Source organism: Furipterus horrens, unplaced genomic scaffold, assembly GCF_987537825.1.
Source record: "Furipterus horrens unplaced genomic scaffold, mFurHor1.1.pri manual_scaffold_4, whole genome shotgun sequence".
NCBI lineage: Eukaryota > Metazoa > Chordata > Mammalia > Chiroptera > Furipteridae > Furipterus > Furipterus horrens.
Genome location: NW_028327174.1, coordinates 189,472,005 through 189,491,330, shown reverse-complemented (window position 1 = coordinate 189,491,330; position 19,326 = coordinate 189,472,005). Strand labels below are relative to the sequence as shown.

The 19,326-nt window shown below is 44.5% G+C and overlaps 1 protein-coding gene across 1 annotated transcript in view; it reads right to left on the bottom strand.

Moving 5' to 3' along the window:
- Positions 1–19,326, bottom strand: part of PAPPA (pappalysin 1) — a 217,196-nt gene that overhangs the window by 139,706 nt on the left and 58,164 nt on the right. The window contains 2 exon segments of the mRNA XM_090274633.1: positions 6,874–6,995; positions 13,241–13,433. Of these exon segments, the coding sequence (XP_090130759.1) occupies positions 6,874–6,995; positions 13,241–13,433 (315 nt within the window).

The window sequence follows — 19,326 nt, the reverse complement described above, 5'->3', positions numbered from 1 at the left end:
CCCCCACCCCCACCCCTCCTGCTTAGACTGGGAATTCTGGGAGGCAACTGTCTAGAACCATGAATGACAGCGCTGGAAGGCAGCCCTGGAGCCATCTTATCTCTCCTCCTCCTTTTCTCTGCATGAGGTCATTCCATACCAAGCTCTGCCCAGTCTGACTCAGGAAGGGGAGGGTTGGGTGAGGAGGGGTAAAAAGGAAGAAGGGATTCTTCTGCTCTTTCTTCTTGGAGACAATGCCTTATCCCCACTGATCTCAGACTGCGGCAACTTCTGAAATTTTCTCCATTGAGATCATTTGTCCTCCATCCTCAGAGAGCTCTCCTCTTCACTGCTGAGAACAGTCATCAGGACTCAATGCAGTGATGGACTCTAATTTGTTTAAGGGAGTCTAGCAAGAGATACAGATCAGTTGGTACGGGTAGGATGGAGGATCTTAAGGAGTTCTATCTGCCACGTTCTTTTCCTCTTTAGCATCAGGGGTTGGTGAAGGGTGGGGATATTGGACAGTTTTAAAGCAAAAAGGAAAAAGCAGTATTTGTCAGAAAAAAGTCTTTGTGATGCTGTATCACCGCAATAGAAAAACTACCAAGTCATTTGGGGTGGAAAAGCTATCGCGGTGAAAGTTGTAAATGCCACCAATCTCCTCGCCTCTGGTCACCGAGAGGGAAGAGAGAAAACACAAAGAAGAGATGGAGAAGAGAAGAAAGAGGGGGACAAGAAAAACCCACAGAGACCTTTTTAGATATAACACATCAGGACAAGGAAAGACGGACATAGCTATAGGAGTCCCTCTGGCCCTCCTTGGCTAGGATCATTCATCCATGGCAGCAAATGCTGGCAAGGAGAGGCCAGAAATTTAATGCGAAGGTACCCCTCACGACCACTGAAGCTGAAGCCTTTCTTGCTATGTACTCTGCAGCCCCCTGAGTTCCTGATTCCTTGACTATGTGTTGTTGGCCCACATATATCACTTGTTCATTCTATACTCTTTATTGAAGGTAGCATTTTAATATGCACAAAGCACATTCCATAGCTATTAATGAATTCATCTGTTTGCCCCCCAAAATCCTGCAGGATCGTTATCATTTTGTCTCTGTTTTGTCGCTCTGTTTCACTCAATACTCTACAGCCTTTGCTTAAAACAGTGCCTGGCCCACAGATAGTGAACATAGTGGGTTCTCAGGACATACACGTTACACTCAGAGTCTTCTGTCCTGTCATATAAAAGTTAAAGAAGAAGTTTGTGCCCCATGGAATATTGGAGCCTGCTGCATTATGGTGAATGCCAGTTGAATGCTTCACTCCCTTGATGGACTTCCTCCTGGAACTGGCAATGGCTGGGACAATCTTTCTCCCTTCCTTGGAGAAAATGACTGTCAGTGGTGGGAAGCCACAGGAGAGCAAAGATGACAAATCCATTTGGCTCATGCTTTCTCCCTGGTTTCTTGTTATTCAACAGAGGGGCCAAATGTTTTCCAAGGGACAGGATGGTAAGCCTGGTCATGATGATCAAGAAAGTAAAAGAGGAATAGAAATCTTCGCAAGGTTGGTTATCAGAGGTAAATGTTTCAATGTCCAAAAAAAAAAAAAAAAAAAAAAAAAAAAGAGGCTCAAGTATCACTGAGGCCAACCCATCACCAAAGCAGCCATCCCTTTAATACTACCAGGCTGCATGAATTGACCATCCTCTCACGTGCCCGGCATAGTGCCAAGGATGCTACATGCCTCAGTCCTTGTCATCCTGGCAGCAAGTTTATGATGCAGGTCCTATGACACTCATTTTAAGGGAGAGAAAACTGAGACTCAGAGGGTTAAGTAATTCCCTGATGGGGAGTAGAATACTATGTGATACGGTCGGCCCAGGCAGAACGCCAGGCTTTGAAGCCCTGAAAGTTGGGGTAAAATATCAGCTCTCCAGCTTCACATTGTGTCACCAACTGTAATATTACCTCACAGGGTTGTTGTAATACTCAAATGGGATGAAATATTTAATAGATGCTTACACATCTATTAGCTCTGTTCTCTCAAGGAGGAATTAACAAGAAAAAGCTTGCAAGAAGGTGGCCTTCCAAACCAAGAGAGCAGTAGATGGAGGATGTCAGTTCAGATGACTACGGTTTTGAGAACAACAGGGAGCAGCAAGGGATAAGACTGGCAAACGACGTAGGACCCAGAGTAGGGAGGGTCTTGGTGTCACTTTCAGGGAACTGAACTTTATGTTGAGAGGGATGGGTAGCTACTAGAGAATTTTAATCAGACAAGTGAAGGCTGTCTTTTAGAATAAACACTGTTTAGAGACACAGATACTATCTATCCATTTGTCCATTTGTCCATCTGTCCCCACACTCCCTCCTGCCATCTGTCCATCCATCCATGTGGTCAAAGAATGATTATTGAGTGGCCGGTTTGTGTCCAGGGTTGACTAGTCCTCAAGAAACAGGTTTCTAAAGACATGGTCTCTGTCCTCATGGAGCTTCTATTCCAGTGACACCAGTTAGGAGACTTTTGTGCTAATGCAGACAATACACAGCAGGGCCTTGGAGAAGGAGAATATCACAGGAGATGGGAAAAAATCAGAGTTCCTCCTAAGGAAGAAAAATGGACACAGATGGGACATTGATTAAATATACGGTGGTGAGGGAGGCAGGGAGGAAGGCTGAGAAAAGGAAAGAAACTGAGGAAGGAAGAAAGGAAGGCAAAAATAGAGGGAGAAGGGGGAAAAGGGAGGGAGAGGGAGAAAAGTGCAAAAGAACGGTTACTCCATTATTCATACATACCCTGTTATATACGTGGTGACTAAATGAAAAGTCACATGTTTATATAAGCTGTCCACTAGAAATGAGGCCAAATATGTGTGTAAAATACATTTATACATACTTAGGCTGATTTAAATGTACATTTACGAATATCTATACAGACACCTATTATATATTTATGTGTATATACACTGCAGCTGTTGACACAAATATAGTTATAAAAACTTGGAGCCAAGTTTTTTCCAGACGAATACTTCAGCACACCTGAAATATTCTAGGCAGTAAAAGGGGGAAAGACTCACACAAATAAGAAAAAAATAGGAAACAGTGCCATGTGTTAATCTCTCATGGAAAACCCAATGCTTGTAATGTATTAGATGCTTGCGTAAGTGATCTTAATTAGGATTTGAGTCAATCAGATCTAGCTATTTAATTACTGGGCTACAGATGTAACATGGTATTGAATACCTCAGAAGAAAAAAAAAAGATCTATGAAATATAGTTTTTGCTAAAGAGATAGGAAAATAGGGTTTCTTTTGATTACAACTACTTTCCGTAGACAAAGGCAAGAATTCCTTGCCTGTATTCACTTGAAGTTCATGAAATGGAGTTAACAAAACAGTGTGGGATATTTAATAAGTATGTTAAATGAAGAATCTTCTGTCCTGTAAATAGGGAGTTAAAATGAAGGAGTTACAACCGCCTGGAATATTAAAACTAGAAAGGGTATACAGTCTGTGGACAAGATGGTCTCCTCAGAGAAGCTCAGTGGCTCAAGGGCAAGAGCACATTGATGGACGGGCTGCAGCCAAGATCAGTCCTCTTTATCCGCCCTGACCATGCTCTTTCACCAAGCCCAAAGATACGTCTGGCATTGCTCACGGATTGGAGAGTTTTATGTTAGTTTGGTAAGTCCAAAAACTTAAACACGCAAAGATAAATAGGATGAAAATGAGTTGAGAAATAAATTGCAGAGTTTGGCTCATGGAAAAGTTTATTTCTTCAAGGATATTAAAAAGAGTCTGAGCCAAAGGGATCACAGAGCCTGTAATAGGACGCTCTAAAAAAAGAATTGCCGTCTTTTCCTGGCGTGCATGTACTAAATTTACATATTCTGAAGGAGAACCCAGGGCTGCTGGGCTTCCTTGGAGGCCTGAGTCAGCTCAGAGAACCGGGGTGGGGGGTGGGGGGGTGGGGGGGGCTTGGTGTTTCCAGTAGAACTCATTTCTGCGCATCATGCTTTAAGGGGGTCACGGACAAACCAGGCACAGACGTAACCAATCGGCAGTTGGGTTGGATAGAGGTGTGAGGAGGTGTCTGGAAATTATTTCATTCACACAAGTGGTAGAATAAACCAAGATGATTTTAGCCAGAGGAGTTTCAGGGGAGAGTCTTGCTGATCCCCTCTTCCAAATATCTCTCAATTTCATTGACTTCTCTCCATTCACACTGCCACTGACCTCATCCAGGCCACCAGAATACCTGTCCTAAATTCCTGTAACAGCCATGTGTCTGTCCCCGTGCCTCCAGCATGCTCCCCGTCACCCCACTCTCTTCTGCACAGAGTCACCCAAGAAACCTTTATAACATGCACATCGCACTGAATCCCAGACCCCAGCCAAGGCATATGGTGTCTCCTTACAGCCTTTGGTGTGAATCCAAACCATTCCTCGTCTGGGTCGTTATACATCTCACCCAGTCCAATCCCTCCCAACTCCACACCTTGCTCGTTTTACTCAAATCCATTTAGGCTTCTCCAGCATTACTGAAGAGCCTTTGTTTCAGTGGGTCATATCTATGAGTAGTGACCATATCATAAATTGAAACTGAGAAGCTTTAAAATACAAGAACACGTACGTATGCGTTCCATAGACTCTCAGAGTAGTAATATGATCACATTTCATGGAGCTACTGAAAAGCTCCCTATACTCTCAGGAGAGGGTGACAGTGAAAGAGAGAAACCATGTCACGGTATTATTATGAAAATAACTTTAGACTTTGAGGACACCCTAAAATGTCTCCAGCAACCTCAGAAGCCTCCAGATCACACAGAGCAAACCCCTGCTCTAAGCACACCAAAGGTCTTTCACATTCTGAAACGCACCTTGCTCACGGGGATAGTGACATTTCCCAGAGAGCCCGAGTCTCCAGTGCTGGGTGAGGGCCTCTTTCTTCTGGTCCATCAGCACAGGCCTCATCACACACAGGATGATTGTCCACCCCCTGTTCTGACTCCCCAGGTACGGTCAGCTCAGCCTTGCCCATGCGCCCCGCACAGTGCCTGGCCCCCAGTTCCCATGGTGGTCACCGATGAGACTGGTTCCATCTCTGCAAGTCCAGAAAATGCTGTCCAGTGAAGAGATGCACACTTCCTTCTGGGAGAACCCAACATGGGTTAGGTTGAGGGGGCAAAGTCCCGACTCAAGGTTTCAGGAAGGGCTTTCTAACAGATGGAGCTAGAACAGGAGGGCCTAGAAATATGTGAGCTGGTGCCAGGAGAGCCTCCGAAAGGGAGGGAGGGCACGAGGGGCTTCTGGCCCTGGGTGAGGACCGGAACTGGATGACCCCAAGAATGCCATCCACGCCTGACGGCCTGGGACTCCGCGAGGCTGCACCGAGGACCTCTCCGGACACCCCTCTCGCTTTACATTCCAGATGGGCTTGTTCAGTATCCCCCAGTTCGACTCTCATTTTTATTTTAAGCTACTTTAGAAGATGAAGTATAGTGTTGTCATTTTTCTCCTTCACTTTCTGATCCCTCTGCTGTGCTTTTATTCTATCTCTAGCTTCTTTTTTGCAACCTTCTTTCTAAAAATATAGAGGAAAACAGAGGCGTTCTCACTGAGCCTCAGTGAGGAATCAGACGCCGCTCCTTCCGATGGACTGGTGTCCTCACCCAGGGGCGGCTGGCCTCAGCTGACCTGTGCAGGAGCAAAAGGGACTCATGGCGGGTGCGGCCGTATTCTAAGTGCGTTTGTATGAGGGAGAGTGAGCGCGGCAGACGCCTGAGAAGAAAATATGGGCCCTCTCTCTATCAGCCTGGTTTCAGGAACTAGATCGGAGCCCCAAAGCAAGAGACATTGCAGAAGGAAACTGAATAGTCCAGGAGATTCTCCAAGTGCCAAGCAGCCTTGTTTCAGGGACACTGGGCAAAAGGCACTCTCTTCATTCCTATAGAAAACCACGTGAATCTGGCAGTGACTGCGACGATAAGAGAGCACAGAGATCCCTGGTCTCTGGGACGCTTCGGAAACTCCTCCTAACCCCTAACAGTGATAGTCATGAGGTGCTCCCATCAAGGGTCTTGCAGATACATGCATCCCCCAAAGAATGGCACATGGCAGAAACTGGAAGGAAAAGTTAGGATATGTGATAATGCCCTGGACATTCCCAGAAACAACAACAACAACAAAAAAAAAAGAATCAAGGACTACTGATGTCTTGAAGCCCCCAAGTTCAAGTATGGATTCTAAGGTGACCTTGTTTGTACCTACAGCCTGTCAGGGCCTGGAGGTACACATTAGCACACACATGCATGCTGTGTCTTTGTCAGGTGTGTGGCCTTGGCACCCACTTAATATCTCAGTGCTTTTGTTTCCTCATATGTGAAGTGGGTGATATGCTCAGGACAGTGCAGATACTCAAAAGACACATGCTGAATGAAGGCAAGAACAGTGGCCTTGACATTGGGCCAAGGGTACAAACTCCCAGTTATAAGATGAAAAGGTTCTGGGGTTCTAATCTGCAGCACAATGACTCTAGTGAGCAATACCGTATTGTTGCTAAGAGTAGCTCTTAAGTGTTCTCACACACAAAAAGCTGATTATGCGAGGTGATGCCTGTGTCAATGAACCTTATCGTGGTGATCACTTTGTAATATACACACGTATCAAATTGGCATGCTGTATACCTTAAACCGACACAATGTCATATGTCGGTTCTAACTCAATAAAGCTGGGAAAAAAACCAAAACTTTAAAAATATGTGCCTTGCAGTGCAATGAAGATTGAATTAGATGGTATGTGGAAAAAAACATTGAAATCATAAAACTCCAGACATATCAAAAGAGCTGTTCTTAGTGCACACAACCTGTACATAAGCTATTGGCTTTCCTTACCTTCTGCTTCCCGGGGACTCCAGTGTCCTGATGGGCCACAGGGCATCGGGGAGGAGGCGTTGTAGGCGTACTGCACCAGGATCCTCCCTTCCAGACAGAGGTCACATGCTGATCCCAATTCTCTAGGAGGCCAAGGAAAAAAAAAAGGAAGATGCACTGACTTAGGAACAGTTGAATGAGCCCCCGACTCCACTAGGCCAAAGGCAACAGGACAGAGGGCACAACAGTTCTACGTTACCCCTTTATCTCTCAATGCCACACCAAAGCTTCCAGTATACGATGAACTAAAATTCCTCTCCATGGCCCAGCAAGGACCTTGTTGGGACCGAAGGAGCTTCCATTCTATGGTGGGTACAGTTCTCTGACTTCAAGCAGCACCAAGTCCACAAGCCAATCTTAATTTCATCAGCCATTCAAACCTCCACTGAGGACCCAATGCGGGGGTGTGAGAAAATGTGTTGCCCCATCTGACCTCAAATTTTATTCTTTTACCAATATTTATCAGGTGTCTGCCATGCTCTGGGCACCACCCTGCATCCCAAGTTTTAAGTTAGAACAAGGCACGGTTTCGTTTTCTTCCATCTGAAATTATGTGGGCTAAACTAGAAGATGCCTAAAGAACCTTCCAGCCCTGACATTCTGGGGATGGATGAGGTACTCCTCGATATAATAGTCCAAAGCAGTTTCCTTACCATGCCATCTCATTCTATTTAGCAGCTTTCCAAGGGCCGAGCCAATCCCTCAGAGGGCCCAGCTCCAGAAGAGGAATATTCTGGTGGCTTCCCCAACTGCCTACTGTCTTTTGTATCTGGATCCAAACTCCCTTTAGCCACAACAGCCTCTGGGATCCTACTTTTTTTCCAGTCTTGGCATATGTTTAGAAGGCAGTTGCTGGGAGGAAAGAGGGGTGAATCCTCTGATCATATATTAGCATGGACTTAAAACTCCTCAAATCTGAATGACCACTGCAAGGGAACTGGAAAGGGAAGAAAGATGCCAAGAAATGTGTCAGCCCAGCCCATATTTCTCAAAATGCAATGGTCCTGCCAATAGCTCTTTCGTCATTCCTAGAAGAAGGTCCCTCCTTTGGCTCCCTGCAGGACCACAATGGAGGAGCCCTATCTCAGGCCTTAGGACTGCTTTGCAGCCCCTGGGCTCACACGGTAAGGACGAATGAGCTTGTGGACATCACAGCTTGCTGGTCCTCCCCACTCCTCCTCCACATGGCTTCCAGGGAGCTCACCTCCAAACCTGAGTCTGAGCAAGCCATGTCCCTGTTTATCTGCTTATATGGTGGCCAACATGTGTAGTTGGATGGATGGGAGGATGGATGAAAAGATACATACTAGCCACTCAGGCATGTCACTAAGATTCATGACGAACCTAGTCTAGACCTTCAAATTTCAGATTTTACATCCTCAGCTTCATCATTGTAAATATAAAACCATACATAGATAGAAAGTTTTATAAAAGCACACTATATTCAGAGATGGGAGAATGATTAAAAAAAGTAAAGTTAACCTGCTCAATGGAATAGTAAGAAGTTATTACAAAACCACTTATAAAGATTATGAAATTTCATGAAAAATGTAAGCTATAGTGTTAAGTGAAAAAGGCATATCCAAGAATGAATTTACAGTCAACAGAAGTCATATTCAGAACTGAATCTATAGCTAGCATTTCAATGCTGTTCAAATAACCTTAATGTGACAAAATATTATTGGAAGTAATTTCCAGGTGGTGGAACATAGAATGATCCCCCACCCTTATTTCTATTCCTTCCAGTTCTTTGGAATTTTCTCTATATTTTGAACATGTATGAGTTACTCCTGGGCTAGCAATAATAACAGTTATGCAAATATACTTATAGGCAAGAAATGAGGAATGAAGAAAGAGACTTCCTCAGCACCTCTATGGAGAGCAGAGTTTCATTACAGTGACCACAATCCATGCATAGCAGTTCTGAGTCACATGAATGGTTTTATGATAACAATGAGATTACAAATGTCCTGGGATGGAATCAGGAACCACACTGGCCTAAGTGGTCATTGATTTTTCTTCCTATTTCTTTAAATTTTTTTTGGATTATATGCATATTCATATAGTCACCTGCACTTCACTGCGTTCTTGACATATCCTAAGTTTCCAATAAATACTTTGATGAGTAAATAAACCATGATACACCTGACACTAACGCACCTTTTTTTTTAGGGCTCCACAAAGTGTATCCCCCTCATATCTAATCATTGATTCATCTATACATTCAAGGGATAGTCACTGAATAGCCTCTGGTGGCTAGAGCTGTACAAGTACAAGACACTGATCATCGAGGGGTGAGTAAATTAGATGTGATGTTCCCATTTTACAGATTATAAAACTAGGGTTCATGAGTGCAAAGTAATCATCCCAAATCCATAGCTTGGGAAGTTGTAGAGTCTATGTGGCCTTTACCAGAATCAGGCAGTACTATATATCCAGGGAGTGTGTAATATGAGTTTTTTACCTTTGGCATTTATTTGATTTTTATGGGCACTTGTATGTACACACACACACACACACACACACACACACTGAAATTATAGGAATATAGGATACTAATGCTGAAAGAGCTCCTCTTTCATTCCTGGGTACCATGACCGTCAGGGTTTAAACTACAAGTCTATGCTGTCCGATATGGCAGCCACTAACCACATGTGGCGATTTAAACTTAATCTAATTAAAATTTAACGGATTTAGAAACCCAGTTTCTCAGTCACATTTCAGGTGCTCCATAGACACAGTTGGCTAGTGGCTACTGTATTTACAGTGCAGACAGAGAACATTTTCATTATTGCTGAAAGCCCTATTGGACAATGATTCGCAAAGGCATCCACTGTGTATAATGAATTAACTAGAATGGTACTAGTTATGCACCATCCTTGGGAGAATTCTCCGCATTCTGAAATTTGGGAGTAGGATCTGGTTGAGAAAGGCTAGAACCCTCTGGCTTATAGAACAGAACACAGGCGGAGAAAGAGCTCATGGATGAGGTTGCAAGGATTTCAGAACCAGGTCTCTCCATCCTCAGTCCAGTGCTTTTTTCCAACACATCACAACCGATTGTTCAGACAACTGAAACCATCCAGTCAACACATGTTTGTAAGACAGATAAAAATAAAGGAGTTAGAAAAGCCGGGGGTGGCCTTGAATTATTTATTCAGTTGCCCATGTGTGAGGACACAGGCTGTGGGAGGATCTGAATATGTTTTTTTAAGGAAAACCCTTGTCTTCTCTGAGACCACAGATGTGAGGAACAGCAGGAGGACATGAAAATGGCCAGGGGCGAGAGGTTGGCATTGATGGATGTAGTGGAAAACACCAGAGATTTCACAGGGGAAGAACATTTTCAAGTAGCTAAACAGCTCTGGAAAACTTTGTACAATAGAGGAGCTAAGATTTTTTGAACACAGCGTGCTGGGCACATCGCGCATATCATCTTGTTGAATTCCCCCCCTCCCCCAAAAGCCAGGTGCAGTTGACACAATTAGCACCTTTTTAGGGAAGACCCAGAGGGTCAGAGAGGATCTGGGAGCTGGGCTGGCTTTCTCTAGGTTCCTTAGACTAGGAGTGGAGGAGAATGGAACGCACACCACCTGACATCAAAGCGTGTGGACTGAAACTAAGCCAATTTGCAGGAGCATAAACTCTGTGTGTAGGGGAGAGTGATATACATAGTTTCCTTTCTTTACAACAACTTATTGAACTTGTGGACCTACTTCCCTTAGCCATAGACTGTGATCTACAGAGCTGTTAACCCTAATTAGACATGTTTCTAAAATGTCAGTTTTAATTTAACATATGATAACTCCATTATGAAATCTCAGACTGAACAGAATAGCTATTGTATGAGCCTCAACTACCAACTAACTATCGGTTATTAAAAACATATTGATTGAAGCTGAGGGCACCATGTAAGAGAGGCATATCTCATTACACAACAATTAACCCTCCAATAGGTTTCCAACAATCAGATGGTATTTATTTAATGGACAATAACTGCTTTATGAAATACAAATTGAATGCATACACAGGAAACTTCATTTACAAAACTTCCATTTTTAAGTGGAATTGAGGCCAAAGCTTGACCAAAAGTCTGATACTTCTCATTGCCACAGAAAAAATAAATACATCTACGGGCTGCTGGAAAGGCTGCTCTGAAGTGTCACATGAGGTTTCCCAAACCTAGCTCTGAGCTCTGAGCGAGGGCAGCTGGGGCAGGGGAAGGGGGGTTCCTACAGAGGGATTAGGGAGTGCACTTCTTTCCCTGTGGTCATAGTCCCCCGGCCACCAAACGAAGGTTCTAGATTCAGGGACTGGTGGTAGAATGGAAAATTAGAGCCCAAATTTAATGTGGTGCCACGATCTAATATATTTTACACACACACACACACACACGCACACACAGACATATACACACTGCCTTTATAATTCCAGTTTAGAAGGACTTAATGAACACACATGGGAGTCTGAGATCAGACATTGCAAAATGTGAGCTGGAGCCCAGATCTCACCCTGCTCTAAGGGCTCTTGGTCAAATCTCTTAGCCTTCTTGAGCTCCTGTTCCTTTCTCGTCTGGTAAATGGGGAAGATGATCTCTCTTATATAGAGGGACTGGTAATATCAAATGAGACTCAGTATATAAAGCATTTAGCACAAATCCAGCACGGAGCAAACACTTGATAAGTAACCACCACCACAGAGTAATATTAATTAACGATTCCCCGGTTATTATTTTCGATATCATCCATGTTACATCATCATGATTGAATAAACATTTTCAAAAATAGTTGGGGGTGGCTGTGATATACTAATCTGTCCTAAATTATAGCTAAGTTCCAAAATGGGTGTCAACACCTTACTTTGTTTTCACGACCCTTTAAAACACGGCCCTTAAAGATTGAGCTCCTCAGTGGGTCTCAAAGCTAAAAGGCACCACAAAGGACCTCCTCCACCTCAGGCGACTGAAGTATCATGTGGTCCACTTCCCAAGGGAGGAGACTAAGACTCAGGGAGGAAAAGTGACTTGCCCAAGGCCACACAGCTAGTAAATGACAGACAGGGAAGCAGAACAAGGTATTCTGTGCCTCAGCTTATCATTCCCTGGTCTTCTAAAAATTCTACCTTTCATTCTACAGTAAAATACTGGGCAGAAGAATTATATATAAATATATAGATATATGTATATTTCTGTGTTACATATATGCATGTGCATTTGCGTATAATGCATGAATATACAAGGTCTGTCTGGAAAAAGTTCAGCCATTGTTAATATAACGAGAATGGTTTGCGCAACGTTGATGTAACCTGGCAGCCAAGGAGAGTGAACTGCAATGTGGATGTGTGAACAATGACGACTTCACTGTACTAGTCATGGGGGAGGTAGACACCATTGAGTGAGCATGTGTACGGTGTGGCTGTCGCATTCAAAATGACTGAGCAAGTAGAGCAACGACTCTGCATCAAATTTTGCGTTAAACTTTGAACATTCCTCCTCAGAAACTATTCAGGTGATTCAGAAGGCCACAGCTATTGGCAACAAGGGACTGGCAGCTTCATTATGACAATGCACCTACTCATGTACCATGTCTTGTGCAGAGTTGTCTTGAGAAACATCAAATCACCCAGGTGACTCAGCCCCTCTATAGCCCAGATTTGGTGCCCAGGGACTTCTGGCTTTTCCCAAAACTAAAATCACCTTTGAAAGGGAGGAGATTTCAGACCATAAATGAGATTCAGAAAACTACTATGGGGCCGTTGATGGGGATTGGGAGAACTCTGTGAGGTCCCAAGCTGCTTACTTTGAAGGGGACTGAGGCATCATTGTCCTGTGTAGAATGTTTCTTGTATCTTGCATCTTCTTTAATAAATGTCTCTATTTTTCACATCACATGGCTTGATGCTTTCTGGACAGACCTCATATACATAAACAGATATAGATATACCTTCACATATAATATGTCTATGAAGGTGTTTGCCAGTTTCCAGTCCTGAACTCTTGGACATGAGACCAGCACCTCCATCCCAGAGGAGGTTCTGGCAATAGAATTTTTAAGTTCTTAATAATAAAGCTAAACATTCATTCATTCACTTAAAAGGTTTTATTGCTTACTACTTTTTATTAGCCATCATTCACTTATTCCTCGAGCCTCAAGTTTATAATGTGCCTCTATGGACCAGTCACTGTGTTAGGTGCTGGGGGCACCCGTCGAATAAGAGCAAAGGTGAAGAACAAAGCAAAGTCTCTCTCCAAGTTTCGCTTCCCTTCCAAGTTTCCCTCTTCTTGGCAGGAGGGAGAGAGGGGAATCAACACTTCACAGTCCACACTCACCTTTCAAAGAAGTGGCCATCGATGGGTGGGAACCATTCCAGCGTCACGGAGTCAGTCGTGTGGCCCACAATCTGGGGAGCGAGGGCGACAGGCGCCGGCTTCTTGGAGGGCTGCCAGCCCTGGTACACCAGGTCCAGGTAACAGTGCATTCTGGCGACTTGATTGGGCGTGAAGGAGTCAGTGCAGTCGTCATCTGTAAGGGGGAAGAGGTAGAGATAAGAACCTGGCTGTACCGGCGGGCAGGCAAGAGAATTATGACATCTCCTGGAGGCCTGAGAGCCAGACCCCAGCCCTTGCCAACTCGGAGCTGGCCTCTTCCAGTGCTCAAGAGTTAATGGTCTGTGAACAAATTAGTGTAGTCATCACTTCTGCAGACAGGTGAGGGGGAACAGGAGGAAGGGGAGGGTGGATGGAATTGAAAAAGTACATCTGAGACTGAGAGGGAACAGCCCAGAGGTCATGGCTAAGGACAGGGGCTAGACAAGCTGTTTCCTGTGACCCCCAAATCCACTAGTCAGTAAGTCACACAGAGTAAGTCACACATTCCCTTATCCGTCCCCTCCCTCACCACTCATTGGCTATCTCTCCTTCCTTCATTCACTTGTTCCTTTAACTCACTTGTTCCTTCACATTCATGTATCCACTCATTCATTAATTCTGCTGTTTACTGATGTAGCAGTATGATCCTTCAAACAAACTCTGTGAGCATCTATTACATATCCTCTGCTCTGTGTCAAGGGCCGCAGAAAGGTAAACCTTAAAACAGTCCTGCCCCTGAGGAGCTACCAATCTAGTTATAAAGTGAAGGTCAGTTTGTTGTATTGGTCAAGGTTGTTAGAAGGCTGCTAAAATCTGTGAGGCCAATCCCCGATGAACAGAAGAAGACAGCATGTTAGGGAGGAAGAGTGAATCGAAGAGGCTTCTGAGGAAGGAGGTATTTGAGGTCAATCAGATTGCATGGCTAAGACTGGGGAAGAAATTTCAGGGACTGCAGGAGATAGAGGTGCAAGACCACAGAGGCCCGATGTCCATGCAGTGACACCTTCTGCACAGCACCGCCACTGAGACTCTTGTCCTGTACCCAGTATGAGCTAGGCACGGTGCATTGTGCTTTGGACACACTGAACTCTCCTACTATTTTTGGAATACATACTATGATTTTAGCCATTGTACAGAGGAGGAAATTGAGGCTGAGAGAGATCAAACAACTTTTTTAAGATCACAGAGCTAGAGACAAATCTTAGATCTGAACCCAGGCAATCTTTACTCCAAGGCCAGGCTCCTAATTAACTCGAGAACTTCTTTTGAGCATAAATGAGACTTTGTGTGGGTAAAGTCTCCTGCAGGTGCTTGATAAATAGGAGTTGCGCCTGAGTCTGAGGGGGCTGGAATACAATCCCTTAAATGTCTTTAGATGTAATGACCTTCAATCCTATTTTCTCTTTTTCAAGATGTGGACAGAAGGTGGTGACCCAGGACTCAGCCCCCAAGGAAGAAGCGTGCTCCTGTCTCTTCCTTCAGCAGCTTTATTCAGCTGCCCCAGGAGCAGGGCAAGGCACTGTTTTGGCTTGGTTTCCAAAAACACCACTTCCCAGAGGTGTCCGCCTGGTCAGGGTTTCTGCAGCTGGGCCCCAGACAGAGGAGCACGGGGCTCACCAGATCCTAAAATAAATCCACCACTGGGAATCCTGCAGCATAAACTCACTTTCCTTATCGAACAAACAGAAAATAAGTTCGGGCAGGTGCTGAGCAGTTGGATGGTACCTTGAGAACCCATCTTGGGGAAAGGACAGAGGTATGAGAAGGTTATAGACAGAAGCTGCCTCTGATTCCCTTAGTAATTTTTGACAATCTCCTTTCCAGCACCCTGGGGAAGTCTTTCACAGCCTGAAGGAAGCCGAAGAGTCTGATGTCCCTTAGCAAGCTCTGTAAATCTCCCTCAAGCCCCGATGCCTCCCTGGACAACAAACACTCAATGGCTCCCCACTGCCTGGAGAATAGAGTTCAAACATCTGAGTCTGAGAAGAGCCAGAGCATCGGGTACAATTTCCTTTGTCACTATGACCTTTGCCGTTCATCCTGGAAGCTGTGGGAAGGCCACATGATAGTCTAGAGATGGGAGAAGGGCCTAGTGACTAAGGAACTATGTCTGCCTAGTTCGATTAATGCATGAAGCATATGGAGTCAAATGGGCAAGTGATTTCATACCCTCGGTGCCTCAGCTTCCCCTCTGAAAAGTGGAGATGATGACAGTCAGTGTTTATCTCAGGACACAGCTAAGGGCTAAGGAGAACCATGATAAATGCTGAGCACATGCTCACGGCCACATGACTGGGAATGGCGCCTGTGTGTGTGGGCAAGTGTTGGAAAAATGGAAGCAGGAAATAAACAGAATGCAAAAGAGCCATTCTCTTTGATCTAACAGTATCACATCAAGGAATTCAATAGATAAATATTCATGAACAAATATGGGGAAATAAATAAATAAATAAATATATATGTATATATTCACACACATACACACACAAGGATGTTAAGCATCAATTATAACAGTAACATATTAGAAAGAGCACATCTCTGTGTTAATAAGGAAATGGCTGTGTACCTTAGGCACAGGCACAGAACAGAATACTAATCAATCATTTCCAAATAAAGGAAGTAACTTTAAATCTCTGATCCCTAATGTACAAGTCAGGGATTTTTAAATCAATCCTACTACATAGAGTTGTAGTGAGCGTTCAGTGAGCTAGCGCATACAAAGTGTTTATTAAGATGAAGGAAGAAGAAACACAGCATTTTTTTTCTCTATACACTCTGATTTGTTTCTTTTACCCCCAAAGAAGCATATTTATTTTTTAAAACTTAAAAATTAGAAAAGAAAAGAATTTGGAAAATGGATTGTGATCGAACCTGGTAGGGAAACAGAAATGCACTGAAATTTAAAGCTGGAGTCAGAAAACAAAGTCTACCCCAAGATATACAACTCAGAGCCGCTGTCAGGATCTGGGGTGAGGTACCAAAGGGTTTCTGTTTATCATGAATGCTCTGTCTCAATTAGCTAATGTCTGGCTTCCCGCCATCACATGCCTCCCCTGCTGACATCTGTGGTCACTCTATCCTGGTCTCCAGGACTAGCCAGCACATCTTGTTCTTCTGTCCCCATCTTGTCCCCCAGCAGAAAGGAATTTGGGGATGTCAGCAAGCTGGGAGCCTGCACCAGTCCCATGATGTCGATGGAGTGCCCTGGGGTTTGTTAACGCAACTACGTTCTCAAGAACATGTTTCCGTCTGTGGCTGGGAGACCAGAGAGCACAGAGGTGCAGGGCACAGATGTGGTTCCTTCACTTCCTGTGGACTGTGGGCAAAATGCTGACCCCTGACCGCCTCAGTTTTACCCACTGTAAAACAGAATGACTGTGTCATCTGCCTCCTAAAGCTGATGAGAGCATTTAACAAGCTGACCCCTGTCGAGTGCATGGACAACGGAGTTGTCCTTTGTAAAAAGCCTCTCTCTCCCTTTTTGTTGTTTTAACAATAATCATAATGACAATGATAGTAATAACAACAAATGAGTATGAAAGTTACAGATACTCATTGTAAGACATTTGTAATATGGCAAAAAAAAAATGTTAGAAATAAATACCACCCTAAGCTCATTACTTAGAGATAATAGAATTGATAATTAGTATACAGGTACACGTCTGTGTGTATGGATATGTAAAATATGTAAAATTTTCATCAGCACAAACATATACACAGAAGGTTTCACTCTATACATAGGACTCTGTAACTATGTAACTGTTCTCACAGCAAATGACTCATAAGTGATCCTACTACTTGTCACTGATGGAGCACTAGTTATGATATTAAGTCTGTCACCTGGATGATGACACCTACTATCACATAGTTAAGTAGGTTTATTCTCTATAGTATCAGTGAAGTAACTGAAGCTCAGAGAGAAGTAGTAACTTGCTGGGGTCAAAGGCTAGTGCGTGAAGGACTCAAGTTGGGTACCCACACTCTGAACCTCATGCTCTGAATCACTACATCACTCTCCTGTTTGTTCCCTCCATTGTCTCCAACATCACCGGTGGTGGCCACATAATGTTGTATCATATGGATGCCTTGTGATTTATTTCAGCAATCCATTCCCTTTGGACATGTAAGCTGTTCCTAATTTTTCACACATATGAGCATTTTTCTTCTATGCCTGGCAGATAGTAAATGCCTAATTAATATTCAGAGAACGAACCTTGCTAAGAACATTCTTACAGCTAAATCTTTAAACACATCAACTGATTTATTCCCTTAGGATATATTCCTTAGATATGGGATGGCGGGGTCAAAGCATATGTGCACATGAGAAGGCCCTGACGCAGGGAGAGATGGGAAGTAGACAGTGGCTCCCATAGGCTGGAAAGGGCCTGGTTACCATACTCTTGAGGAGGTCTTGTCGCTTGGTGGCCCAGCAATGGCCCATTATCTTCCAGAAGCAGAGTCCAGGCTTCTGTCCTTCTGTCTGCCCAGAGCAACGTGACCACACTCTCCTGTTGCTCAACTCGGTTCACCCCTACCCCCTACCCGGTGCTGGGTCGATCTGAGCACTCTGGACCCTCTCAAACTCACCTGGTATCAGACAGCCAGATCACTACTGATTAATAACTCAGCAGTAAGAAAAGCTTATCTTGGTTTTGCTGTGTGACTCCGGGCAAGCTACTTCGGCTCCCTAAACCACACTTCCGCATCTGTAAAATGGGTGCAATAGTACGAGCCCTTACCTCATTGGGTTATTAGGAGGATTCTGTGAGACAAACCTATGACGTGTTTCACAGTGTCTGACATATCCAAGGTGCTCAGTAAATTGTAAACCTGTGCTGACGATGGCGGTGGCCACCAGCCACGTATGGTTATTTCTATTTAGATTAATTAAAATTACGTAAGACTAACGGTTCAGTCCCTCGGTCTCACTAGCCATATTCCAAGGGCTCAAAAGCCACAGAAGGCTAATGGCTAGCTTCCTGGGAAGCACAGACACAGAATGTGTACTTCTCTGCAGAAAGGTCTGCAGATGGCACCGTACCGGACGCCTTACCCAGCGAGTGACCAGGCCTGAGCCAGAAGCACCCAGGAAGGACGGGACGCCAAGCAGCTGACCCCGCGCTGGGACTGCTCAGCCCCGGCTCATCGCTCTCCCAGCCCTGAGAACCCGATCCTGTTCTGCATTTGAATTTCATCCAGCTGCTTTTGTCACCTCATCTATCAGAGATCCTAAGGAAAACAAACAGAGCAAAGCTCGTGGTCGCCTTGAATATGCTTTTGCGGGTGTAAGTTTGTTATCGTAGCTCAGTGAATTAGTTCTGCTGTTAATGGGTCACTGAGCTGAGGGGTTCCTTTAAAAAAACAACAGTAAATCAATCACCCTTTAGATCTGCACAAAGGGGAACAAAAAAAAGATTTAGTTTATGGGGGTCTGGTAGCTAGTGGCAGCTCCTAGGCTCCTAAGAGGCCGGCAGACTTCCAAACTCATGTTATTGTTTATTTTCCATGTGCGTTGAGCTGGCCAAGAAAAGGTGCTACAGAAATGGAACGTAAGCAGGGCTGTGTGAGGGGACAGGGTACTGCATGTGGGATGTCAGCCTGGCTGGGAACGGGAACCCAGTGGGAATCTGCTTTTGAGGAAATACCCAGCACTCTGGCCTCTTTTAGAGACAGACCTAAACCAAAAGACTCTCTATGGGGCCAGGGTGGGTTACTGACTCTACAAGAGACTTCAGGTTTGGACTGCATGAACCTGAGGCCCCCACAGGTCACTGCCCAAATGGGAAAGCAGGAAGACCCTTGGGGATCATCAAATGCATTGCGTTTTAGTAGCAAAATCATCTCTCTCCATACAATCTGAAGCAAAACCCCAAGAGAAATGAAAAACACTTGGAAGGGAATTCAAGCGGAAATAGAAGCCTAGAGCCCCATCCAGTGCAGCCCCCCGCCCCACTCCCCACGAGGCATCTCTGGGGAGCAGAATGCGAAACCACCCAGGTTGCTCGATTTCCCACTCACACATCATCTAGGTCTTTTGTGAAGAGTGG